This window comes from Falco punctatus (genome assembly GCF_963210335.1).
Source record: "Falco punctatus genome assembly, chromosome: Z".
NCBI classification, from domain to species: domain Eukaryota; kingdom Metazoa; phylum Chordata; class Aves; order Falconiformes; family Falconidae; genus Falco; species Falco punctatus.
Window position 1 is genome coordinate 29286611 of NC_137586.1, and position 27897 is coordinate 29314507.

The window sequence follows — 27897 nt, forward strand, 5'->3', positions numbered from 1 at the left end:
CAGGGACTGAAACAAGAGGTTAAGGAGATGGCAAAAACTTGTGCAAATTCATCTGTAATGTGGGTACTAAATTGGATAAAAAAATCTTGAGTAAATACAATTTAATGTCAGCGTAATATTATTGGCTAATGCGCTGCTGTATAAAGGTCTTGCAGCTTATTTACTGACTTAAAATTTACCTATTTCTGTTAGAAGGCAGCTTGGTAAATCTGATTCTTTTTCATATGCATGTGCCAAATGGAACCGTCCATTAAATGAGCTGAAGTAAAAAGTTTATCTTCGCATAGTAAAGCAATAAGCAACATTTATGTAGCGGTAAAGAAAAATGTATGATATCCTGCCTGCACACATGCAATGTGATACTATATATGCAGTATTATTATCTTTCTAGTACGCACTTTGTATTTAGGACTTCTTACAAGTAATGACACTATAATAATAAGAGTGTCTAGCAGACACCAGAAGTGTCCTTAAAAACAGTGAACCAGAATTTTCACTAGCTGTAAATCCTCAATTCCTTTCCCTGCTTTTAATGCACAGTATCAAATGTTTAGTCTAGAGATTTGAAAGCATTTAGACGCAGGTGAAGCAGCACATCATATTTTACTAAAGATGTTCATAATCGGATTCAGATTTCACGTTCTTGATAAAATTACTCTGGAATAATTTTATTTTAACTTGTAATGCCATTATCTTTAGCTGTGGATGCTAAGTGTAAAATTTCTTTATTTTTAGTCCCTGGTGAGAACTAAATGCCAGGACTGCATGCATAAATCAAGCTCTGAGCTATAACAGTTTAGAGCCATGGAGAAAGTGGGAAGGAGCTCATAAGCCTGAAATGTTTCCCTTTTCTATTAATTTTGGAAATACTGTCTTTACTGCATTTATCTGCTGGCCCTGCTGCCTGTTCCTGTGGTTTTACAGATCATGTGTTACATTTTTCTGTAGAAGGATTTTTGCTGAATGAAGCAGTAACTTAAATAATTCTGTAAGCACTGGAACTAATAAAGCCTCTTTTTTTTTCCATGTATCAGTATCTCATGGTAGCTTGGGAGCTCTTAGTCTTTCCTCACTTTTATGTCACTTGGATGTATCTTTTCAGGTGTCTTGTGTGCGAATCAGCACCCCTTTCTCCGGGTCTGGCATCTCAGCCTGATTTCTCTAAAGCTTGTATAAATACAAAAATCCTTTAGAGCACCGAGTCTCTAGTCTGGTTTGGTTAAAATAAGCAATTGTGTTTAAGTTATTGAATGAAACATGACCTCTCGCAAGCCTCGGTTTCTTGGAAAAACAAGCTGAAAATAGAGGCAGAAGTGTCTGGTTTCAGATTAGCAGCAGTAGTGTTATCTTTAGTATTTTATTCAAAGAGCATCCTTAGGAATTGCCTCTTAGAAGAGGCAAGGTGCTTTTATGGCAAAAATACCTGATCTGGCTTTGAGGCATGTGATTTGGGTACCAGTCTGCCATGTTAAAGGGTTACTAGTCCATACTGCTTCTGCTGCCTGAGGTAGCACATCAGCAAAGTTCTCCACTTCTCAGATTTTTCTCCCTGCTAGTGCTGGGTAGACTGGGATGTGCTGCAGGGGCATCTGCAGGCTCACAGCCCCTGACAAGAGCTTGTGGCAGGTGATAGAGATGCAGGCATGTGAGCTAGAGCCTGCTGAGCAGGACGTGGGCTGACTGCAGCTGGCATCCTTAGGTGCAAGCCAAGCGAACCTCTGAGGTGATCTCTGAACCGGGTCTGTTAGCAATTAGTATATTGCTTGTTGCAAAATAAACGCCTTCACTTCCGTAACTAAGCAACTCCTATTTATATATGTGCTGTCTTTCAGAAGCCCTATTGACATCAGGGAAATCAAACCTGCTAGCCAGACAAACTCGTTTCCTCTCTGCAAGGTCATGTTAGCCAGTGTTGGCACCCTGTCCATGTCCAGCTGGATCGTATGGATGTGGGTGAGAAACCTAGATGGTAACTGATCCTTATTCTTAGACCATACAGCATACTGGAGGACCAAGAGAGGCAAACATATTCAGATTCTCCATTTATTGTAGCAGACGTTTTGGGAAGTTTCAGAAAGTTACATCTGAGTGCGTATGTGCATTTTGCAAGATACCAGCCAGAGGCCTAATGTCACTTGTAGAGGTTATAATTACATGGACTTTTCACAAGTCTTGTAGATGGATGTCTTTCACAGGCAAGGAGATTGCAAGGGCAGTATTTAAAAATAACTGCTCTACCATTGCGCTGAAAAATTACCTGAGCATATTCGACCTGTAAATGCATGGTTATTTTGCCTCAGTGATCTTTGAAGTAGCAGTTTTACGGTGACTTTTTAGAGCAAGCCTGACTGAGCACCTCAGTGGAAGCATTACACTAATAATCATGAGGAGGGAGGCAAGTTCTTGAAGACTTGAAGGAGTGAAAGGAAGCAGGAAGCAAGTCATGTCAGAAAGTCTTGGAGGTTAGGAAAACTTGATGTGCCATCTGGTGGAAAGATCTTTCCAGGTTTTTGACTCTTAACTTTGACCCAGAGCTAGGGAGGCAGGCTGAATGATGATGGGAGAAAAAAAAAGGAATGGTGGTGGTCCAAGAAGCCCCTGGTTGTCCAAAGCTGGTGTGTAGGACTAATGAGGTATTGTGGCCATGGTTGTCTCTGTGTTGTTCATAATGCAAAGCCAACAGGGAGTTGGAGAAAGGCTGTTTTTACAGCTCTTTTGTTTGACAAAGTTTGTAGCCTTTTCTCTCAAAGACTCTAGCCTGACAGGTCGATAGCCCCTCTCCTGGCAGCATGGGCCATGTTAGCGCAGTTGAAGACTTGAGGCTTGCCTGAGGCTCAGGAGCTGGTGTTGTTCAAGAGTGAAGGCATGTCGGTGGACCTTGCAAAGCTGTGGGCTCACACTGGTTGTCTATGTCTAGGCAAGTGAATGAAGCCCTCAGCTTCAGCTCTGCCACAGGTGCATGCCTTAATCACCAGGTTAAGCTTCTGTACAGATGTGCTTGTTTGTGTAACAAACAGGATCCGTCCATCTCTGCTGGGGAGACAGTGGCTGGCATATGTGAAACATTTTTCATGATCCCTGGGAAGTAACGCATGATGCAGAACAGTCGTGCAGATGGCCCTGTCTGTGTGCCAGATAAGTACTGTTCATTCATGTCTGGCTGGCTGGCATCTCAAAGAATACAGTGCCTCCTCTGTGGTTTTTGTATAGCAGGTAGTATCTATTGACCTGCTAGTTGTGACAACATATAAAGCTCAAATGCATGTCATTCTAAAATGGTAACAACCTCTGTACTAGGAGCTGAGGTGTTTAACAGGGCTTTTTTTTATTTTAAATACCCATCTGGTTATATCAGAAGAGAAGCAGAGACCTGATCAGTAATTGTCCTACTATTACCATTATTATCATTATAGTACTGGCTGTTTTCATTCAGTGGCAGCACTACATGGAGTGTTTGAACCTGAAAGCTGCTCTGCCTCCTCATTTCCGCTTCATAAAGAATGTAATTTGCCATGGTATGAATAACTTTTTATTTCAAAATCTATTGCTGCTTAGAGAGTGGCAAACTGCAGCCTGCTAGCCTGTCGGTTAGAGTGGCTTTGGTAAAACTCCATTTCCCTCCCTGCACTGTGGCACATAGTCATGATGTTCAGGCATGGAGTTTTGTTCAGAGTTCAACTCCCATGGTCACAGGCACACCTATGAATATTCAATGGTAGGAGATTCCCATTTTTCGAGGGAAGTGTTGTCATATTTCAGCAACAATAAAGCATCAGAGAGGATCAACTCCTCATAAATGAGAAAGAAAGAAAAGCTGAGATAACCTTCCTGCTGTGCCTAGTATCATGAGATGCTTTGATCCACCACTCGTCAGGGAAACTAAGAATGGCTTTCACTGAGCTTCATGTGTAGTTGTCTTGGAAGAGAGAGCTTTTCATAAATAAGATGATTAGACTGCTTCACAGATGTGTAATCTTTTGTGTTCAGTGTTTTTCAATTAAAGGAATTGGTTTTGACTTAGAGTTTCAACAAACTGGCTTCACAAGCTACTTTGGGGACTGAAGCAGCTTGTCAACACAAAGATGGTTAAAGCAAGCGAGAGTGAAAATGAAGTTGAGATTAATCTTGCAATCCGATTAAAGGAACCATCCTGTTAGAAGGAGCGTTTTCCCTGGAGCCAAATGGTAGTTGCAACATTTACCTATGCCTGGGTCCCAAGTTAATCTGGCTTCTGTTAGTTCATGATATAAAAATTTCATGTGTGGCAACTTTTTGTTTTGAAATTTTAAATTCAGTGACTTTTGGCCTGTAATGGCTCAAAAGTACTTTTAAAAATGAAACTATGCTTAGTCTTCTGAAGGTAACACATTTATCAGGTGGATAGGTTAATGTAATTTGTTGTAGATGTTTAAACATGACATGTTTGCTCATCGCTGTCTTTTTATTTACCTTAGTAGAATGGGTTCTTTTCTTCAATAGTTCTAATGCATAGGCCAAATTGAAAATGGATTTAAAAATATTTCTATGAAGAAATAGCTTTCTAAGGATAAAGGAACTTGATAAGACCACTGGATGGTCATTTTGCTCCTCAGTTACAGTAGTTTCACAGGGAGCTTATTGCTAACATGAAGAAATCATGCAGTATGCAAGAGAAGTATTTTCTTGCTGTATGTGCTCCAGACGACGTGCTGTCTTTAATAGACAGTGTGTAAGTTGTATCATTGGCTGTTATAAACATATTGCGCAAATAAATACTTGCACTGATCAACAGGTTAAAAATAAAATTTGTGTGCAGCTACCACACAGGCAGCGAGACCATGCCCTTTTTTTAGCTAAAGTCTGTGATGTTCCAGCCAGAGAGCTAGGTTCTCATCCTGATAGTATTTTAATTCCCCTGGCCTCATTTGCACCTCTCTTGATTTCCAGTGGTATAAAAGTATTGTCAGGCTAGGTCAGTTTTGTAGTAATACTTAGGTTTGCTTTCATCAGACTAAATGGAATTTTTCAAAAGCAGGTAAAGGGCAGACTTCTGTTACCATAAGTTCAGCCAAATTCAGGCAAAAAATACTGTTTAAAATTCTCCCAGTAAGTTCCCGGAATCAACTTACATGACTATTCATGCTTTCATAAATGGGAGGGAAGGTCTGCAGTTAGGAAGGGCAATAGCATCTTAATAACAATAAACAAATTTTATAGATGCCAGAAATGACATGGGTAATCTACTGCTGATGTATAGTTTTGCTGACACCCTGGTTTAAACTGGTGAGATTTCCAAAAAAAGCACAAGTGGTTTAGGAGAGGAGGTTCCTTCTAAAAAATTAAAAATAGGTGCTCTCATTCCCTCAAACCACTGGAGCTCAACCACTGAAGATGGTTCAGTCACTTGTTTCCCTCTGAAATTGAGGAGAGTAGCTTTTTGCATAAGGGTTTGTGAACAGTTGAAGTCTCTTTAAGGTATTTTGGTTTTTTCCTATCATACTTCTGCTTCTAAATTGCTTGTGAACTTTTCCAAGATCCCCAACTATATTGCAAAACACATGTAGAAATTCCTGGCAGCTCCATGCTGCGGTTAGCTGTGCTATATCCATTACTTAGAAAGTTAAGTTTGCATTATTTGTCTGCAACAGTAAACTAACAAAAATCAGCAGGGTGAGTCTGCTGGAGTGGCTCTGTATGGAGGCAGTGGCTGGCAAAGTGTTGAGCCTGGTGGCTGATTTACTGTCAGTGTTGTGCACCGTGACCTGGTGTCACTGAGCAGGATGCTGTGCAGGCATACTTGAGATCTGTGTGAGGTGAGGTGAAGAGTCTATTTTAAGGTCTCTGTAGACTGCTGGCGATCTTCAGCCAGGGTTTCATTTCCACACTTGAGAAGTGTGAGGCACTTCGAGCCCTGACAGCAACCCTGCAGCCTTGCTGGAGGAGGAGAGAACTTGGCTCATTCAGCTTTTTGGTTTGGGCAGCAGCTGATGAATCTGTTAAATCATTGACCATAGTGCTGGGTAACACAGCTGCTTTCTTCATCCGTTTTTCCAAATGATTTGCACTAGGTTGCTGCTCTCCTAGCATCTTTGTGTTGGCTGTGTTGTAAAGGGGTAGGCCTGAGAGCTGATGTTAGATGCTAATTAACTGATTACAGCATTAATGCTGTGTTGGGCCCAAAGCTGTCTTTCTTTGAACCTTGAACCGTAAGTGTAGACACCTGACAGCTGTGCTGGGAGAATGAGTGTACTAGCCAGTTTGTCTAATGCACTCTTATTTCTGGAGTGCTTGTCCTCAAGCCTTGATGTCATCCTCTTTCGTCAGATGCTGGAGACTGAGCAGGATACTTTTTCTTCTTTGTTTGAAGGCATGGACAACGTGCCCTAGATCCTGAACTCAGTGTGGTGCATCTCAGCCACTGAGGGAGGAACCAGTAAAGGGACCCTACTGAGATCTTACTGCATCAGTGGAAGGTTTAGCTAGGACACAGTCTGTAAGGCAGGGGAGAAAAGTCTGCTACTGCCCTCCTTTCTGGCATCCCTACCCTGCAGCTCCCTCCCCAGCTGTGTCCCAGGGCAGAAGGGACACACCTGAGAAGGTTCAGACTCTGGCTTTGGGGGGCATTGCTGAGGGGGAGTGGCAAGGTGTGCCAAGGTACCACTGGGTCACACTAGGCAGGACCCCTGCTCTGCCCTGCCAGCTGCCCTCAGCTCCGGCACATGCAAGCCCACCCGTGTCCCCAGGACACAGTGCAGCTGTTGCAGCTGCCTTCAGAGAAGGACTGTGACACCTGGCAGAGGATGGAGAGACTTCAGCTGACAGGAAACCCAGGAAGCTTCAGAGGCTTTGCATCTCTCTGCTGCTCCAAAGCAGGTTTCCTCTGCTCCCTCCTGGTGTCCTTAGTGGTGAGAGTGGAGCAGAAGGGGTGACCTGGTAAAGCCATCTGAGGTGGCCACCACCAGCTGCAGCTGGAAGTGGTTACTCTGTTTGGTACTCTTTAATTCTAGCTGTCACAGCTCCAAGCATGTGGAGGGAGAGGCAGTTTCCTTCTTTTTCAGCTAAGGGTCTTTAAAAATCATTGGTTTTGGCTCAGCTCTCTGCTGGCGGATGCGGGATGGTGCTCGGTGTCAGGAAGAGACCCAACCAAAGTCAGTCACTGCTGCAAAGTGAGGAGAGGTGGGGGAGCGAAGGGAGGACTTCCTCTTGATTTCCACAGGTGCCTGTTTTCGTCCCAAGTGCATAGGCCTGTCTCTAGAGGGGTTGCTCCTGCACAAGGGGCACTGGGGTGGCTGCTACCTTCACCCCTTGCTTCCCTGAGAGGGCAGAAACTTTATGTCTGTATCTGTACTGACATGTCTGTTGATACCCTGTCATGTGCCTTTCCCAGCAGGCAGCTTCCCCTGTAACTTGGAGAAGCTATGAGCAATGGTGGAAGTGGGTAATAGGTCACATTGCTGGTGAAAGTGCCTTGAAAATGCATGTGGGGTGAGGCTCAGTTGGGATCTTGGAGACTTGGGTGGGAACACGAGCAAAAAGGAGGAAGCTTCTGGGAAGTGACAGTGTTTGGAAAAATCAGCCTTATTATGTCCTGTTACAGAGATAGAAAAAAAGTACTGAGGTGAAGCAGGAAGGTGGGAAGGCAGTGTAGCAAGAGTTGTAAAAGATGTCAGCTATTTCTAAAAGTGAATATTTGGAATTTACCTTACTACAAGATGTTAGCATCCTGTGCAGTGCCACTCAACTATTTGAATGAGGAAGCTGTGGCTTAATTCTTGATAAATACAAAGGAAAAAAAAACTGTGGAGGCATGACTGATTGAAGCAAGCTTTGAAAGAAAGAAGTGATAGTGCTTAAGTTAAGTATCATCTCTTTTTTTCTTTGCAGTGCTAGCCAGATCACTTAAGGAAGTATGTGTGTATAAAAAAAAGTGTGTTCCACAAACAAAAGCATTTGTGCAGTTTTGTTGTAATAGCACAGCTGGAGGAACTCCAGGACAATCTGTTAAAGTCTGTGAGTAATTAGTACTGCCTTTTAAACACACAAAGGGAAAAAATGAGTGGATGCCAGCAAGTCAGGAAAAAAACCCTATAACCCAAACATTTGGAATTTGATTTAAATATAACTAATAGCTTTACAATCCTGTCAAAAAAAAAAAAAAAAAAAAAAAAAGAAAACACAGTGAGGGTAGTTTATTGTAGTTGTCTCAGTAAGTAGGTAAAGTATTTAACTTCCAGAATCAGTGGAATGCTAGCAAAAATGAAAGTTTCCTGAAAAGTTTCTGCTTTCATGGAAAATACCATTTCTTAAAAAAATTAAGATAAAATGGGCACTTACCTTGCAGAAAGAACCTGCAGAGCTCATAAATGCATTCTTCAGGCATGTCAGCAAGGAGCAGCTCAGAGTCTGCCCTGAGCTAGGGTGGCAGGAGCTGAGGTCACTGCACAGACCGAAAAAGAAGGAAAAGGAAGGACCGTTCTTTTAATCCTTTCTAAAGCTAGTAACTTCATAGTTTTCCTTGTATTGTATGTTTTCATGGAAAGAAAAACAGCTTTTTTTTTTTTTTTTTTTGCATTTTCTGAAAACGATCACACCCTTTTCTTATTGGATCCTCAGGAAAGACTATTGAAAAGCACAAATGTTGCCCCTTTTTTTTCCCCCCACCCTGTTGATCACAGTGTTGACAGAAATGTGTTGGTCTTGACTCCTTCGTGATGCTTACTGTCTTTTCTGGCAGGTGCTACTTTGGAGTACATTCCTCACGGGCAGCTTGCAAACACACACTTAACTTCAAATTTGCGAACGCTGAAATTGGAGCAGGACATTGTGCCCGCTCAGGAGGAGAGGAAAACTCCCCTGGTGGAAGCTGTTCGGGGAAGGAAGCCCTTTTCTTCTCAGGACAAAACTCTCGCTCCAATTAACCTGACAGATGACCAGCTTGCCTCTGGCCTCTATGGTAATGACTGGCTTACATTCACCTTTTGTCGCGCTGATGGAGTTTGAAGATGAAATACAGTTAAAGGAGGTTTTCAGTGTTCTCAGAATTACAAAAGCAGGGAAAGATGCAGCTGTGGTGAAAGTCACAGTGTGAGAGCCTGTGTCTGCAGACAGTGGTTAGTTTCTAAGTGGCAGGTTGTAGTGCATCAGTGAAATGCCATTTAGTGTCTTCATAAGAAAAATTTACTGAGAGAGAAAGGGTTAATAATGGGTTTGGGTTTTTTGAAAAAACTTAAATTTGTATGAATGTTTTAGCTGTCTTATGCTTAGAGATCGTTTTAAAAGTTGTTCCAGCGAATACTAAAATCTAAAAGAACCAGCCTTGATTGAACCTTCCTGCTCTGTTGAATAGGTTATCGTTAAATGTGCTGTCTGTACTGATGAGTTAGTTCAGGCAGTGAGCCGCTGTCATCTGACACCAAGAATTAAGGTTTTTTTAACAGAGTAATCCATTTCAATGTTAGAAGTCTTTCACAAATAGCAATGAAAAAAAACCCAAACATGCTTTTCTTAAAGTTTTCTCAAGCTTCATAAAGATTATCAGCATGTTGGAAGACAGGAAAGCTAGGCTACACTAGTTTTCTGTTTCCAGAGTTGTTTTCAGAAATACTTGTCTGTATTTCTAATGTGTATCTCACACCATGACTACATGTATAAAAAAGATTTGAAAGCCGAGCTTCAGTTGGTAAATTAAATGGAAAGCTTTTTCTTTGTTTTGAAAAATTGTCTAAAGCTGCTGCTGTCAAAGCCAACTACAGGTTTGTACTGACTCCTGTGCCTTGTCTCCCTTTTCAACAGTATGTACTAATAATGAAAGCACACTCAAATCTATTATGAAGAAAAGGGATGGGAAAAAGGATTTGAGCAACACCAAGAAGAACCTGCAGTTTGTCGGCATTAATGGGGGGTAAGATACCTGTCTGCAGCAAATCTGTCATTGTAGCACTTTCACAGTGGGAAGGAAAGGAGGAACTCAGGAGTGTATGCGTGGCTTTGGCCTGTCCTTCATGCTGAGGTGCATCTGCTGTGTTTAAGAGTCAGAGGGAAGCACAAAACATCTGAGCTCATCTTAATGGTGCTTGCAAGTCATATGCAGCATCAGTTTCAAATACCTGTAGATTAGATTGCTGCCAAATTCAACACAGGAAAATGAAACTTAATTCACACTCAAAGAGCCATGGGGACATTTCTCAGGCAGTATTTTAGTAAGGAAAACTTTAATATGTCTTTGGCACACAGCATTGTGCTATTGAACAAATCAGCAGGGGATGGCATTGCCTAAGAATTAACTTTTCTGACTTTGCTCTAGATAAAGAGAAACTTTGTTACACAAATGCAGAAAACAGTAGGGAAAACTATCTTTTAAAATACTACTTCCCACACAGAATATTGCAAAGAACTTTAAAATGGTTTCACCAAATTGTTTTTATGGAGCTTTTCTAGCCCTTTCCTAAGATTAGTTTTAAATTAGTACAAGTGTCTGATATAGTATGTAGCCTAAATATTGCAGTTACTTCAATTCATACATATAGGCTAAAAGTATTATTACTTACAGTAGAGGATATTTACTTGAGAATTACCACTTATCAGTCACTGTTGTACATTAGAAGAATAGGCTTAGTATATTAATTCTTCAGCAGCTGCAATTAGTGAGGTAAGACAATTAATTAGAATCACCATTATAATTTCCAAATCACTTATATTTCACCCAAAATATCAAAATGTTTTGGATTGTATCAGGAAGAAGTGTTAAAATTGCAGCTGTTGTCTTTAGATAGGTTTGTTAGCTTCCCTGCTTATATCTGTCTAGTAATATAACAACACAATTTACTCTGAACAAAGTAATTTCATCCTAGGACTAAGACAAGGTCTAACAAAGTATTAAGACTTTTGTTTAAAAAAGGTTGTTTTTTCATTACACACTGTGCACATAATAATCACGGTGTCAGTTGGCAGTGACCCTGAGTTTAGTGAGTAGAAAAGGTCTTGAGTGCAAAACAGCCTTTGCAAGACATTTTTCAAGCTGCCCTAGTGCAGACAGGTGCTGACTGCTGCTGAATGGCACTGAGCAAGTGCCTCTGCCCCTACCTGTTCTCCCCCCAGGTATGAGACGACTTCCAGCGATGACTCCAGCTCTGAGGAGAGCTCCTCCTCAGATTCAGAGGAGGAGTGTGAGGGCCACGAGTACCCCTGCAGTCGGCACGCAGAGGAGGGGCAGCCCACATCCCGTGCTCCAGAGGTCTGTGCCATGGGGGCGGAGAAGGACAGTCCCCTTCCAGAGTGCGAGGCCGAGGAGGTGGAAATCAGAGAGAGGTAGGCTGCTCACCCTCTCCTGAGTGCCTCTGAGGGGGTTAGCTCTGCCTCATTGCACGGGGCGAGCCATGGCTGTGCCTGTGCTGGTGGAGAAAGTGCCAGCCCCATCACTGCTCAACTGCTGCCCACTCCCCTCCTACTCAAGTGGGTAACCAGAGGTGGTTTTGTGGCAAAACAATCATGTGTGAGTGGGGAGAAGGTGTTGGAGGTTGTCCTTTCCATTGGCTGGGGTACGGTTCGTTTATAGCGAGACCCAGGTGGCTTCCACCTGGCAGAGGCTCTCCCAGGTCATAAATGGCACTCGTATGGGAGAGGGCAATGCCCTCTTAACAACCTGGTCTTTAAAACAGTAAGTGAACAAGCAAATGAGTCTTGAACCATGCACACCAGGTCATCAGCCTGCTCAGAGCACATCTTGCATTTGCACCTTGCAAAGCGTCTCAGTTGTGGCTGGTACTGCTTGGTAAGATGGTGGGGTACAGCAGCAACAAGGTCACCCAACCCTAACATCATAAACATCATATGAGATTGTGTACTACAGTATACTCCAAGGCTGCCATCACGCATTTGTTCAGCATTTCATGTGTAAGTTACTTTTCAAACTGCTGGTAATGAGTTGTGTAAGTTAGTATTTGACAGGCAAGGCTTTATTTTATTTTTTTTGGCACATGGAAAGCAGTAGTGTGGTGAGATTTTCTGATTCTTGATTAGTGAATGAACAAAACAAATCATATACATAGGCAGTAAAGGGATATTTTGTAGATCCTGGGTTTGCCAGATGTTTACAAATGTGCTAACTTGGCAAATTATCTAAGTGGAATAATAACAGTAAAAGAGCTAAGACAAAATTAATGTTTCACTGGACATACAGGTTAACATCAGACTTACCTGTAATTATCAAATGCTAAATAAAAGAGCTGCAGAAATTAATTATTTTAAGAGCTATTTGTAGGCCTTAGGGCTGTGAGTTTTGAAGTGCCCTGAGCTTTGTTTATACAGTCCTGTAGGATGGCCAGTTATTTTACAAGTGGCATAAAAAGGTGGGCAGTTTCTCAGTGGAGCTCAATAGAGCTCCCCAATTTATATTTATCCTAGCCAGGGGGGATTGTAAAGAGGGGCAGCAGGACAGCTTGGATAGCCGCGTGTACTTGAGTAGCAGGGTCTTTGTAAGCTGGCTGCCCTGGCGATGCCCTTGAAGGGGAAGAAGCAGGGTGCATGGCCCCATGGGACTAAATATGACCCATGCAATGGTAGAGCATTTCATTGTTCTGGAAGCACCAGCAGCTGGCTTGTAACCCTGGAGGGCTAAAGTGTCTGCCTTACACAGAAGTATGTTGGCCTCTCTGCTTTTTGGGAGAATTTTTCCTGGACAATTGCCATTATCTTCTGTGGCAGGTTGTAGCCTAGCATGCCATGTGGCACAGGCATGGGCCTTATTTTCAGTTCTTCCTTGAGTTTTGAAATTTGTGATGGAAAGGAGGCAGAAGTGAAAACATGAAGGGGAACTGGAGAAGGAGAGTAAACTTCCAGAGAGGATGGGATGAGAAAAGTTGGTTCCAGTAAGCGGGAGCTGTCTGGGAAGCACTGTCTGTGCCCTTTCCCTGTGCAGTTTCCATCACAGCTACTGGCATTTCCTCAGTCATTGAAGCACAGAGTATATAATACATGCTTTGTCGTACATGTTCCGCAGTTGTACAGCAGTAGGTGAGGATTTCCACTAGAAGGGTTGCCAAATCTAAAGCACAGAAGTGATGCGTCACCTGCTCTCCGTTCCCACTCCTCCTCCCACATACATCTCTGCTTGCGGTGAAGGGAGTCCCCGCAGAGGAGAGATGCCAGAGTGGTTTCTGCATTGCAGCAGCTGATGGCTTGCTGGAAACGTTCATTCCTACATGACTTTCAGAAAAGTAGATGTTTTTATGCTGAAACGTCAGAAACATTGAAACATGCCATGTGTTCTGCTGTCTCCCTCAGGTATGAATTAAGCGAAAAGATGCTTTCTGCCTGTCACCTGCTGAGAAACAACATTGATGATCCCAAGGCATTGACCAACAAAGATGTGGTAAGCAATGCATGGCAAAATTCTCTCTGAGCTGCAACAGAAAAACTTCAGTGAGGGATAACTTCTGGTTTTGCAGGACCAGCACCGCAGTGGCTAGGCAGAAGAGGATTTAATCTTTCCTGGAAGAGTCACAAAGTTGTTTTTCTATCAGGGGACTTTTGTCCAGAGAATGTACTTGTGCTTTGTGTGCTGGGGTGTTGTCGTCCCAAGGCGCACACATAAAAATAGTAACATGAAAGCACAGTTTAAACACATACATGCATTCCCATGTTATTTTTGTAAGTGTTGCTTTAGCACTGCTATAAGCAGCTCTCAGGCCTTGCATTAAGAGACTGTGTGGAGTCAGGAGCCTGTTTCTAACAGACAGTCTGTTCTGAAACTGCAGTTGCCTCCTTCTTAGCACGGGGGTACTGTTTCTGTCTTGCTTACTGCACTAGTAGCTTTTATCAGTGCAGCAGGGAGTAGGGAATATTCATTGTTAATACTCTGCCTCAAGAAATAAGGTTGTATTTGCTTCATATAGGAATTACCTATATGCCTTATATAGGAATTGCCTATGCTACTTTGTGAGGACAATCTGAAAGCAAAGGAACACTGCTTAGTGATACGAAATTGAATTTTGCATTTCTTACAATTTTGCAGTGATGTAAAAGGCAGCAATCCAATGCCAGTCTCCTCTACTGTAGACTATCTGCAGCTTCTTAAAGACAATAATACTGTCTGTAAGACACAGACAATAATATCGTCTGTGTCCAGTTCTGACATTTGTGGTCCAGAGAATGAAAGGTTGTTTAATACAGTTGTGAGGGGTAGTTTTTAATCCTGTGTCAGTCCTTCAGGAGTAGTTTAGGAATTCAGACAACAAATGCTTCAGGCCCAGTCAGAGTTGAAAGTGTCAAAAATGGCATAACCAGCTGATAATCTCAGCCTTAGAGGTGTAATTTGAATTGTGCTTGAAATGTTTTCCAGCAGAAGTGGTGTTTTGTACCTGGAAACTGCAGACTAATCAGCACTTGCTGTCTCTCTGTCTGCTGATAAATAAGTCTTGTCCAAAAAAAGTATAAACTTCAGTCCAGCTAGGGATCTCTATAAATTGTCCCAACCTCTTCCAACATACTCAGCTCTTGTAGCTGCTGTTTACACCAGAAGAGGCTGCAGACTGCTCCTTTTGGGACGTGATAGCTTACTTGAATTAAAAAAGTGTATTATTTACTTAATAATGCATGTGATACTGTGTAAAGATCATTAGTGGTATTTTGCACTCAGTCTAAAATAGAAAAACACTTATATTGTGTCACTTTATGACCACTTCTGTGTTTCAACTCTGCATATTCACAATACATGTGGTCTCTTAACTGAAATGGTTGGACCTTGTAAGTTTTTATTATAGTAGTACTGATATAGAATATTCTGTATATATGAATATGTAGTACAGATATGTATGTAGTACTGATGTGTGTAGAATATTCTCCCTTTACCAGACATGGGTCCCCTCTAGAGCTACTGGTACAGGTCCTTTGGTGTTTTCCCTAGAGCCTAGAGAAACATGCTGAGTTTTCTCTGCAAAATTGTCCTTGAATTTATTGGCCATGTTGCAGGTGGGGGTTTATGAGAAGAGAATAAGGACGTGGTGGTCCTCTCAGGTTAGAGAAATTCTCTCAGAAGGTCAGAGCAGTGGTGACTGCAGGAACCTCCTTGGCTCACAGCTAGATCTGCTCTACCTACATTGTTCCCAACAGACAGTTACTCGTCCTCAGAGGCTCCTACCCCTCCACCCTGAGTCCACAGAAATGGGAAAGTTTATCCTGAATGTCTAGTTTGCATCTTCTCATTGAAGCTAAAGTCACTTCCTACTACAGCCAGCCAGCTTGCCTGTGAAGAACAAGTTGGTTCTTTTCTCCCAGCAACAGCCTTTTGCACTGTGGAAATGTTACAGGGTTCCTTTCCTTAGCTGTTCTTTCAGCAGAGTGTCTTCAGTCCTTCCTGTCTTGTCCCATAGGTCAGATTTCCTTGACTTCCAGTTTTTCTCACTGCTCACCTTTGAAACTGTTTCAATTGAATCTTTCATGTCCAGTGATCTGACCAGACAAGGTAGTCCAGCTGTTGTCTTCACAATGCTAGGCAGAGAGAAGGAACTGCATCACATGCAGTGCAAGCTATAAATGTGTTCATACACCACAGAAGAGTATTTGCTTTTTTGATTACAGTGTGACGTTGTTGACTCAGGTTCAGACTATTGACTTGTAATGTCCAGCTGTTCTGCAGAACTGCTGTCCAGCCAATTCTGTGCTTTGTGCATTTGGTAATTCATGCCTTGGGATTGGGCCTAATTGATTTAGCATGCTGCTGTTTTAATTCTCCTATAAATGTGTGTTCCCACCGCTCTTTAGTCTTGGGTTCATCAGTGATTTAAACTTTGTTAAATATTTCATGGAAATGATTACTCCAAGTCTTTTTTCTGTTCACCAGTATTTGATACCCATTAATTCTGGGACAAATCTTACCCTAAAATTCTGTGTCTTCAGAGGTGAACCATTCCTGAAAATTAGGTGAAATGAGAGGAGGTAAACAAATGGTGTTTTAAAGAGGGGTTTAGTCAGAGGGGAAGCTTTAGTCCATACATCTTGTTTGTGAGCTGAATACTTTCTTCCCACATTTGACTAAAAAAGGCTTGACCTCCTGCATTGCTGACTTGTGGGATGGAAAATCCTTTAAATAGATTGCCCATATGTAAATTTTTGTGTCTTGGTTTTGGCAGAGGTTTTGTTTAAATACCATCCAGCATGAGTGGTTTCGTGTCTCAAGTCAGAAGTCGGCTGTCCCTGAAATGGTTGGAGACTACATAACTGCTTTTGAAGAGATTTCCCCTGCTGTCCTCAGACATATTATCAATATGGCAGATGGAAACGGAAACACAGCTCTGCATTACAGTGTCTCACATTCTAACTTTGAAATTGTAAAGCTTCTTCTGGATGCAAGTAGGTTGACTTGTTTGCATATATTTTTTTAAATTACTTCTGGTTTTTTGCAGTCCTCACAGATGAAATTATTGATGAGCAAGAGCCCAAGTTTGGGCTTCAGCTGGCAGCTGTTGTAACTGTTACCAGTTACATGGTGGCTCACTTGGGTAGTTTAGAATCCTTGTTTCTAGCGCTAGCTTTCAAGGTGATCATGGTGGCTTTTGAAGAAGTTACAAAAACACTCAAGTAAATTATATACACAGTTGACCAGTGTTCAGGACAAGTAGGTAGATCCCTGACTCTTGGACTGTAGTCCAGGTTCAGTAGCACCAGCCTCCAGCAGTTGTTTTCTCTGGAAGGCAGCACAGCTGCTGCTCAGTCAAAGGTACGGAGCTGGTGGAGGAAGATGCACTGCGGCATAGAGATCCATGTTAAACACTCAAACTAGTCTATCTTATTCTTAATAGAGCAATACAGAAGCTTTTTCTGGACACCACCTTGACACAGCTATGCTGCTTTCCTAGGAAACTGGAGCAATGTGGCATTCTGCCATACAGGGACATTTCTGTGATCCATGAGCAGCGTGATGATGCTTCATTTAGATCCCTTTGTAACACATATGCAGAGAGGGTGGTGGCAGAGTGTGACTCCAGAGTGTCTGGTCCCCGCATGTACTAAGCCAGAAGGCAGCCAGCAGAAGGTGTCATGTGTTGGACCTGGTCCCAGGCAGGATGTAATATGCCGAAGCCTAGTTTTGCTCCCTGACTGAAGCTTCTTTCTCTGAACTAGTTATAAAACCTGTCACAGTTGCTTGTATAAGCTTAACTAGGCTGATTACATGGCTGGAGTGTAAGCTTAGCAATATTTATAAATCGAGAAGGGTAGCATCAGATAAACAAGGATATTAATGATACAAGTCTCAGCTTGGATAACCCAGCACATCTGTCATACATGCAGAAACTTCCTCTGCAGGAAAGTGAGTGCTTTGAAATCTCTTGTCCTGTTTGAAGACAGCCTGTAGGGAAGAGTGAGTCACAGTGGGGGAATGCAGGGAATGTGAGGAGTACAGTGAAATGCACCTCGGTGGGAGGAAACTGCCCCTTCACTTCCCTGCATATGTCAGGGTAGCATGAGCATGCTCATCTGTTGCTGGAAGTGAGGGCTCCTTTAGTTCACAGCAACTGGTGTATTCCTATGAACACGGCAGGTTTTGACTGTCAAATGCAACAACTGATTAGTGCCAGGTGTGCCAGAGTCACACTGCACATGCCAGCACTTGATAAATATTTGCAAACAGGCAAATTCCTTCAGGTTTCTACAGTCTTCCTCTGGACTGTGTCTAAATGGTCACTACAGTCATCTTCACAGTGTAGTTGTATCCCAGGCAGATTCTTGGTCCAAGAACTCTGTGTCTGTGTGTTTGGTGGGAAGAGCAGATGGGACAAAAGACTCCTCTATATCACCATGCAGTACTACCAGGAGGACAACAGAAAAACAGCTCTGCTCATTAGCCACATACAAAAGGAGCTGAAATGTGACCTCAGAAAATGCACCTCTGCTGAAGTAGTCTAGTCAGGGTAGGCAAGCATCACTTCCAATAATTACTCATGAGGTAATGCATGCAGCAGAGTGTCATGTTCTGTGGCTTCAGTGGCTTCCCAGAAGTGACTTCTGAAAGTAGGGTTGGGGCTGGCTGTTTATAAAATAGCAGAGGTAATGTCTATGGAACCTGAAAAAATGTGCATTTTCTTACATCTGCACTTGTATTGCTTCTGCATGTCACTTAAAAATCCTTCGGCAATAAATTTGAAGAATTTGCTGAGACATTTTTGTTTGTTAAGGTGTCTTTGGTGCAGTTGAACCCCAAGTCTAGAGATACTGTTTATGTAAGTCTGAGACTTTGCTTTCCAATACAATGAGCACACTGAAAGCCTTGCTGCCTGGAATTAAGCCCTACTGGATTTCTTCGAAGTTTTAGGAACAGAGACAGACTGGAAAGGAGAACTCTAGTCAGTTGCTGGCACTAGTCAGAGAACTTCACTGTGTTTGTTCCCAGAGTACTTTTTTTCTCAATCAAATACTCTGTAGAGCTGGAAACGGTCTTTAATTGAAAGATTTTTGTCTGCAGCTCCAGAACATGTCAAAGCACACTTGCAGATCTTTAATATAATACCAATTACAGGAGAATGTTTGTGCTGAGGAGAAGCAGCTTTTCCATTGACCACGTTGTCAGACTGTTTCTGTTTTGCAGCGTAAATCCCCTCAGGAGAGGAGCTTAAAGACTCTCCTGACAGTATTCCTGGGGTTCATACCCATGACCTTGATAGTCATGTCAAATTTCAGACCACTTAGCTTTGACAAAAGAAAAAAATGCACAAAGAGGGCCCTAAATGATAACATACAAAATGGTTTTGTGTTCTCCCTTGTGTTGCATGCATAGTAGAAGAGAATCCTTTTCTTTCTCAGGCTCAAGAGCACCCCTGTTTATTTTTTCCTTCTCCACTTTCCCTTCAATTGCTTCCATTATGAGAGCAATTGCTGCTTTTTCTTTTTATAGGCTGCTTTACTAACAGTTTATTCAGTTCATTAGCACAATTGCTGCTTTTTGGGTTCCTGCTTTCCAAAGAAACAATCTCATCCCTGTGCAGATGTCTGTAACGTAAATCATCAGAACAAGGCCGGCTATACCCCCATCATGCTTGCTGCACTTGCAGCTGTGGAAGCGGAGAAGGACATGAGGATAGTGGAAGAACTGTTCAGCTGTGGGGACGTGAATGCTAAAGCCAGCCAGGTCAGTCAAATGGTTTACAAGACTACATTTACACTCCCATGTCTTTTTATCTTTTCTTCCACGGCTCCATCCCTGCTCCACTAGTTCAGCTTTTGTACTCACTCATTTCCACCCTTTGTGGTCTTTGATACTCATGTGTGTGTGGTTTTGATTGCTGTATACAAAATGGAGTTGTGGAAGAGCAGTTCAGCCTCAGGTCTGGATGTCTTCTGAAAATGAAGATTGAATATTATATAATAGAGCCATTAATGAGTTTTGCAAGACATTTACAAATTCTGCACCATTTAGCTCCTTCCAAGGAACTCCAGATGTCTGGAAATAGATCCGATATCTTCCATTAATTTAATAAATAGCTATGTGAATGTGGATAATAGGTATTTAAATAACGGCAAGCAGAGCTTTGAGAGTACTGTATAAAATAACAATCTTTTTTTCCCCCCCAAGAAGAAGCACAGCACCAAAAAAAATAAAGTATGCTTACTTTGTCACTGATTGTGTAATTTGGGTTTTTCACTTCTTTCCATGCAGGCTGGTCAGACAGCACTGATGCTAGCTGTGAGTCACGGGCGGATAGACATGGTGAAAGCTTTACTGGCCTGTGGTGCAGACGTCAATATCCAGGACGATGAGGGCTCTACAGCTCTGATGTGTGCTAGTGAACATGGACATGTAGAGATTGTCAAACTTCTGCTGGCTCAGCCTGGGTGTAATGGCACTCTGGAGGATAATGTGAGTTGCCTTTCCAGGTAGTGCTTCATCAGATGGCCTCTCCACTCTGGGATGTTTTTCTAATTCAGTTTTTTTGATGTAGTGGAGAGCTGCTGAAATCTATTTACATGAATCTCTGACTCACAGCACCGAAGTATCAAATATATGAATCCTCTTAGTGGTAGCAAGTGCTGTGATGGATTGGTTAGTATCTTTGCTTCTCTAACAGACTTACCCAGTAACAATTTTTGTGGTTAGCTGTAGGTGTGCAGTGGTCAGAACAGAAAAAATATTTGCTAGGTTATGGTAGAACATCTTCCCTTCTCCCATTCCTTCCCCCTTTTCCAGGAGTCTTCAAATTTTCAGTTAGGACCTTACCTGGTGACTTAACAGCCTTGCTGTGTTGCTTTTCTGTGTTCGTGGCAAACATCAACCCTACAGTTCTCTTCACAGATGTTTATATAGTATCTAAACCATGACTTAAGAGAGTACAGGTTTGGTCTCAGTCATGAAGCTACATTGTCTTGACAGTAAACAGATACAGGCTGTGACTTCAGTGCCAAGGGAGACACTTGCATATTTCTTGTTCGCAAGAATCATTGCAGCCTATGCTGTCAGCAATTTGATCTGTAGACTTCTCAAGCTTGAAAATGTTGACTTAGGTTCTTCTGAGTACTGTGCTCGTTAACAACATGACTTCTTGGGTATGTTTCCATTCTTCCTGTTGCTTTATCCACTGAGCACTGAAATGGAGCCTGGGTTTGGAATTCAGGTGGGCAGTTGGTGGTTATTTGTTGAAGCTCTTGCAGAGAGGCAGAAATGTCGTTCTGTTCATTCACTCAGCTGCTGCAGCAGCCAGCTCAGTTGCCCAGCCGTGCTGGTGATGTGTAACAGCAGTCCTGAGGGGAAAATATAAGAAGGCCTCAGTTTAATAAACGCTTCTGGGGGCAACCTAGGTTACTGCAGGCTGAATGCTGTTAGCACAGTCAGTCACAAAGTCAATAATTAAAGTCTTTATGGGGACATGACACTTAACTGTTCCTGTAGGCAGTTTGGTACTGCTTCCCAAGCACAACTTGTCTGCTGCTAATTCAGTTTGTAACAGTTTTGTTTGTGCTGTGAGATAATGAGATTTTTAGCATTCCCCTAGCTATTCTGAATGTGACAGCAATGTTTTTCCAGTCAGCATGATCAGTAGTAAGCTGAGCTTCATCCTACTGATGTGTGCCACTCCGACAGTGATTCAGCATCTCTAAGAACTTGGCTTTTCCTGTTGTTAACTGTGGAGTATTTGTCGTGCATTATATTGCACCGTAGTGGACAGCTCTTCTAGCTCCCTGTCTGCTCAGGACAAGCAGATTTATGTATAATCACTCCCTGTAGTTTCATAGGAAGACTTTCTACTTGGATGCTGTCCATCATGTCCCATGCTGGAAAAAGGGTTTATAGTTTCTTTAAACTGGTGCCGACCTCTCTAATACCAATGCTACGGCAGTGGCTGGAAAATGTACTTCATTCTGAGAGCCAATGTAAGAGGCAATCCCTATGAGAGGACATTTCTAATACTGGCATTGTTGTGGAAACTTCTGTGCACAAGAGGCAAAAGCCAGGCAGTGGACCAGCAAGCCAGAGGTTCACATCACAGGCTATCTGACAACTGCTTCTTCCTGGACCAAACATGGTCTAAAGGGAAAACAGCAGGTCCATAGATTACCCTTTCAGCAAAAGCACTCTAGCAGCCTCAACAGCTATGGTTTCTCAAAGTAATAACACCTGCTGAGAAACTGAGGTGACAGTATTTGACCAAGAAAGCGTATTTGTTTGTAGTTAGACTTCCATCAAGGAGCATTTGGAATTATGAATGCAACTGCTCTTAGCATTAATGGGAGCTATAACACAATAATTATCATTGTAACACAGCAGTTATCATGATATCTGATTAGCATTTATCCCTCCCCTCTCTTCCACTCCTCACTGTCATTATAGTTTCTCTCAGACAGCCCAATCTTCTGAAATCACTAGTCTTACACAGCACTACATGTAACGTTATTGTGATAATGGTGTGCTCATTCTTCCTTAGCAATAATCAAGACTCCTAGTTGGGAGAAATTATGAGACCTCTGATAATTGGACTGCCCCATAAAACAGCTGTGTAAGGCTTATTGTCACTTAATTATAATAAAAGAAATTAAACAAGACCGTAAATTAACCCAGCTGTCTGAGCAGTAGGGCCTCCACTTCATAACTTCCCTTCTCTGTGGGCTGATGGGGCTTTTTAAGAGCTCTGTTAATGCACACAAGCACTAATTGTGTTATTTCTTCCTTTATTCTCTCAGGATGGCAGCACAGCACTTTCAATAGCCCTGGAAGCTGGACATAAGGATATAGCGGTTCTCCTTTATGCCCATGTAAACTTTTCCAAAACTCAGTCACCGGTCAGTACACAACGTCATACAGATTATGTTTTAAATTGCTGCACTGAACGTAATAGTAAAACATAAACAAAAAATCAAATCCATGGCACGTGCAGAACAGGTACAGCACATGAAATGTGGAATTTATTCACAGGATGTTTTTTATGCTGGTGGGTTGATATACAGTTTTCAATATATGTTGACTGCAGAAGGCTGAACCCTGGCTGAAGGATAGCTCCTGCATTTGACCTGGGTTACAGTTAGCTCACTAGCAGGGTTCACGTGCTCTGGCTAGTGTGCATAGAATCATAGAATCATTTCTATTGGAAAAGACCTTTCAGGCCATCAAGTCCAACTGTTAACCCAGGACTGCCAAGTCCACTATTAAACCACGTCCCTAAGCACCGCATTTTTTAAACATCTCCAGGGATGGTGATTCCATCAGCCCCCAGGCAGCCTGTTCCAATGCTTGACCACCCATTCAGTGGATGAAGTTTTCTTAATATCCAATCTAAACCTCCCCTGACACAATCTAAAGCCATTTCCTGTTGTCCTATTGCTTGTTCCTGAAGAGAGGAGACTGACCCCATCTTGCTGCAACCTTCTTTCAAGTAGTTGTAGAGAGCAATAAAGTCGTCCCCCCCGAGTCTCCTCCACTCCAGAATGAACAGCCCCAGTTCCCTCAGCTGTTCCTCATACGACTTGTGCTCCAGAACCTTCACCAGCTTCGTTGCCCTTCTCAGGAAATGAGGGGCCCAAACCTGAACACAGGGATCGAGGTGCAGCCTCACCAGTGCCCAGTGCAGGGGGACAGTCCCTTCCCTTGCCCTGCTGGCCACACTGCTTCTGACACCAGCCAGGGTGCTGCTGGCCTCCTTGGCCACCTGGGCACCCTGCTGGCTCATGCCCAGCCGGCTGCCGACCAGCACCCCCAGGCCCTTTCCCACCAGGCCCTTTCCAGCCGCTCTGCCCCAGCCTGTAGCGCTGTGTGGGGCTGGTGTGACCCAGCTGCAGGACCCGGCACGGAGCCTTCTTGAACCTCATCCAGCTGGCCTCGGCCCATCGGTCCGGCATGTCCAGACCCTCTGCAGAGCCTCCTGCCCTCCCGCAGATCAACGCTCCTGCCCAGCTTGGTGTCATCTGCAAACTTACTGGTTAACCCCCTTGCCCAGATCTTAAGATATTCAACAGGACTGGCCCCGGTGCTGAGCCCTGCAGAACACCACTTGTAACTGGCCACCAGCTGGATGTGACTCCATTCACCACCACTCTCAGGGCTCGGCCATCCAGCTTTTAACCCAGTGTAGAGTGCACCCGTCCAAGCCATGAGCAGTTTCTCCAGGAGAATGCTGTGGGAGATGGTCTCAAAGGCTTTACTAAGGTCCAGGTAGACAACATCCACAGCCTTTCCCTCATGCACTAGGCAAGTCATTTGTCACAGGAGATCAGGTTTGTCAAGCAGGACCTGCCTTTCATCCCATGCTGGCTGGGCCTGATGCCCAGTTGTCCTGCACGTGCCCGTGATGGCACTCAGGTTGATCTGCTCCATACCCTTCCCCAGCACGGTCAGGCTGACAGGCCTGCAGTTCTCCATCCTGCCCTTCTTGTAGATGGGTGTCACACTGGCTAACCTCCAGTCTTCTGGGACCTCTCCAATTTTCTAGGACTGTTGATAAATGATGGAGAGTGGCTTGGTAAGCTCCTCCACCAGCTCCCTCAGTACCCTTGCAGGGGTCCCATCCATCCCCATAGACTTGTGTGTGCCCAAGTGGAGCAGCACGTCAGTTACTGTTTCCTCCTGGGCTGTGGGGACCTCATTCTGCTCCTCCGCACCCCTGTCTTCCAGCTCAGGGGGCTGAGTTCCTAGAGGGTAACTGCTCTTGCTGTTAAAGGCTGAGGTAAAGAAAGCATTAAGTACCTCAGGCTTTTCCCCATCCTTTGTGGCAATGTTCCCTCCCGAATCCAATAAAGGATGCAAACTAATTTTGGCCCTCCTTTTGTTTCTGCTGTATTTGTAAAACCAGGTTTTTTTATCTTTTATGGCAGTGGCCAGCCTGAGCTGTAGCTGGGCTTCTGCCTCTCTAATCTTTGCCCTGTGCAACCTCACAACATCCTTATAGTCCTCCCGAGTTGCCTGCTTCTTCTTCCGTACCGGGCAGGGGGTGTCCTGGTGACGTCCCTTACCCAGCCCCCGGGAGGCAGCAGGCTGCCCAGGGGCTGGGTCTCACTGACACACAGGTGCAGAGGTGCTGTTGCATCATTGTAATGCTAATTATTGACCTGGTCACCAAAACACAGTTTGTTACAGCTGTCCTAGGTGTTCTGGCAACTATCCACCTGCTCTCCAAGCCCCAGCTCACTCCCCTGACAAACTGCTGCTAAGCATTTCACTGTAAACATCATGCACTTTCAGTTGGTAGGCCATATGATAGCTGGCACTGTTCTGCCTAAAATAAAAATGGAAAAAAAAATAATCTGTGCAATTAAAGGCAAGGGACTGAACAGAGTGCTTGTGAGTGCTTTGTTCTCATTTGGCTGGCTGGAGTAATTTCCCTTTGATTAATTGTTCTTTCCTCTTTTCTAGGGCACTCCTAGGCTTAGCAGAAGAACATCTCCTGGTCCCACCCACAGAGCCACGTTTGAGTAGTAGTGCATGAATATCTGTAAAAACTTTTATGCCATCTTTAAGCTGCTAAATGTTACTGTTTTACTGAGACAGATACTGAATGTAATTGTCTTGTGCCTGAACTCACCAGCAAAGTGAAAGCAGAGATCTAATGCTAAAGATAGAAAATGCTGAACTTGAAGCAAGCATATAGTCAAGTAGTGCTCAGCTGAGAACCTTAGCCAGAACTGTTCTTCTGCTCACCTACTCGTCTTTCTGTACACTGGCATAAATCCTGTTTTTCTTTGCTGTATATTATCCTTTCCTACATTATGTGCAGCCTAAAACTTCTAAAGCTATTTATACAGGGGTATCCTGATGGCTTATTTTTCATCATTCTATAACATACTTGTATTTACTGTGCCTAGACTTCATCACAGTAACCTTTTCATAAATTTCATTCCAACATGATTTTGATGTTTTTAATTACTTTAAAATTCAGAAGTTGCAGTTGCTTATATAGTCACCTCCGTGGATCTTGAGCTGGTGGGTCAGTGGGTTGGTATTGGGGATCGAGCCTCTTGTCAGGTCTGAAGTTCACTAAATAAGTTGTTGCTAATTGGGGATAATGTATAACTTTTTATATGAAAGATACTAGTATCTATAAAATTAACTCGCACAGTATTTTCAACATTTTATATTCCTTAATAATTAAAAACTACATGAAGAATTACATGTCCTGTTACCATATTTTTATTAATTCTGTCAGTCTATAAGGTCCATACATGTTTATTGGAGAGTAAAATTAGAGGTACCATCTGTATATTCCCCTTGAGTGGAACTGAGTGTAGTTCTCGGTGCGTATTTATGGAATGCTATTACCTTGTCACATTCACTTTACTCATGTGTATTGAAATGTTTGAAGTGCCTTAGACTCTTGCCATATTTTCAGAATTAAATTTCATTATGCTGTTTTACTCCTCTCCCATTTTACGTGTGATTTGTCATCATCCAGAAATGTTGCAAATTACAACTGCAGCAGCAAAACAGGGTAGATAGTTAAGTTGAGGCAGGGAGGACTGGATAGCTCAGCCCTTGGGGGCTGGTGATGTGAAAGGCATCAGTGCCCAAACTAGCTTTTTGCTGCTGACTACCAGAGTAGAAAGCTTTGCCCAATATGGTCTGCCTTTGCTGGGCTTGCAGATGCTGTGAGGGTTTGGCAGCTTGGTGAAGGGATGCTTTTTAGATGGCATTAGACCAAGACCTAAGCTAGTTCCTCTGTATTCTTGTCAGTTCAGACCTATGTGACAAGACAGAGAAACACACCTCAGTGCATTCCTTCAAGAGATGTAACACTTCTATTCTGTGTCCTTCCTCCTTCCCTCCCGTAGTCCTCATCAGACAGCTTTTCCTACATAGTCCCTTTGAAATAGGGACCCACTGAAGCCATCCTTATCACACTTGGTCACTTGGACTGCATGAAGTTTCTGTGAGCTCTGCCAGAGCTGGTTTGGTCCAGCTCTCCAGGTGCTTCATGATACCAGTGCCAGGCTCGTACCCCAGTGCTTGGGAGTGTTCCCTGGGCAAAGGGAAGGCGAAGTCTGTCTGCTGGGGGGGACATGTCTTAACACAGCAGTCCCAAACAAGCCCACACACACCTTGTTGTCAGTCAGTTTTTACTGTTGCACCCCTCTGGCCAACTTCTCACTTTTCACTTAGCATCTAATACTGTGGGGATGCTCTCTCACCTGGGGCCTACTTGCTAGTTAAAGAGGTTTTTCACCAACCCACCAAGTTACTATGAGAATAAGGTCTTCCCTCTGGCATCAGACTTGACAGCAAACAGCAGCAGCAGCTGTAACAAATTGAACTGAAAAAATGCTCCTCGCTTTGCCAGCCACACAGAGGCTCTCAGTCAGAGATGGTGAGTGCAGGCTGCCTTGTGTGGCAGGGAGCTGAGCGGTGCCACACGTGCATCCAACCAGTGACCTGAGACTTGGTCACACACAGTACATGATACCAGCACAGGCTTCCCAATAAATTCCTCATTCACCAAAGAGCAGGGTGGTTTCTCATTCAGCAGAATTAGCACAAGTTGGATCTGCCTGCCTTGGGCATGGCAAGCATGGCTTTTTTTTGATTTTCAGATCTGTTGATGTGCCACCTCTTGCCACAGGTTGAATAACTGTCTGGAAAGCGAAGTCAAAATAGTCTGTTCTTGCCTTTATGAGCTTAAAACACACAGGGTGCTAGAGTTAAACAAATCAAGCTGATGAAGTGGAGAAAAAGGATGACTGCTTTCATCTTTCTCCAAAACTTGTTCTAATTTTACAGAAAATCCAGTTCACTTATTTACACATGCTTGCCTGTATCTAATGGATTGAATTCTTACCTAGTGGAGAGACATAATAATTGCCAGGACAGAATCTGGACCAGGGACAGGTTGCTACTTTCAGCTCTACCAAGAATATAATTTTTACTTAGAACTGGTTTGACCAAAACCAGTCTAATTGTGCTTTCTTAAGGAAGTTCATAATCATATATTTAACTCTGATTTGTATCTCATGATTGCAGATTTAAGGACTCCTGCAAGGAGCAAGGAGTCAGACTTGATCCTTATGGGTCCTTTCCAAGTTGAGTTATTCTATGATTCCATGACAGCAGTTTTGAAGCCTGTAGATTATCCTTCGAAGTCTGGCTTTGTCAAAGAGTATGCTAAGTCGTCTGGTAACATGTACTTCAGTACAGCCACTGTATTGCTGCAAGAATACCTTGAATAGTATCCCTGAATAGAACATGTCCAATAGATCTTTGCCCCCAATACAGTTTTTGAAACAATGATCTTTGTGGCTGCACTACTACCTTGCTACTGTGCTTCATTTGCACACATGTATAGTTGTACATACTGTAGCCTGAGGCTAAAAGAAATAATTTGAAACTCCTGTGAATTTAGCTTTTCAGAGCAGAGTGCCATGATTCTTACTTTCTGGGTTGGCACAGGTCCCTGTCTGTCCCTCTACAAATCAACAGGAGTTCTGGGTGTGCAGCTATCATACAAGAGTTGAAAAAAA

The 27897-nt window shown here is 43.2% G+C and overlaps 1 protein-coding gene across 2 annotated transcripts in view; it reads left to right on the forward strand.

Annotated features, from left to right (window-relative positions):
* The window catches only part of KANK1 (KN motif and ankyrin repeat domains 1), a 106335-nt gene extending 80532 nt beyond the window's left edge, over positions 1-25803 (forward strand). For both annotated transcript variants that reach the window (XM_080372225.1, XM_080372226.1), the window contains 9 exons: positions 8714-8932; positions 9772-9880; positions 11077-11286; positions 13261-13348; positions 16107-16326; positions 18957-19099; positions 19628-19828; positions 22144-22242; positions 24806-25803. In XM_080372225.1, the coding sequence (XP_080228351.1) occupies positions 8714-8932; positions 9772-9880; positions 11077-11286; positions 13261-13348; positions 16107-16326; positions 18957-19099; positions 19628-19828; positions 22144-22242; positions 24806-24868 (1352 nt within the window). In that variant the 3' untranslated portion in view covers positions 24869-25803. The remainder of the gene's footprint in view (positions 1-8713; positions 8933-9771; positions 9881-11076; positions 11287-13260; positions 13349-16106; positions 16327-18956; positions 19100-19627; positions 19829-22143; positions 22243-24805) is intronic.
* Positions 25804-27897: the final 2094 nt, after the last annotated feature.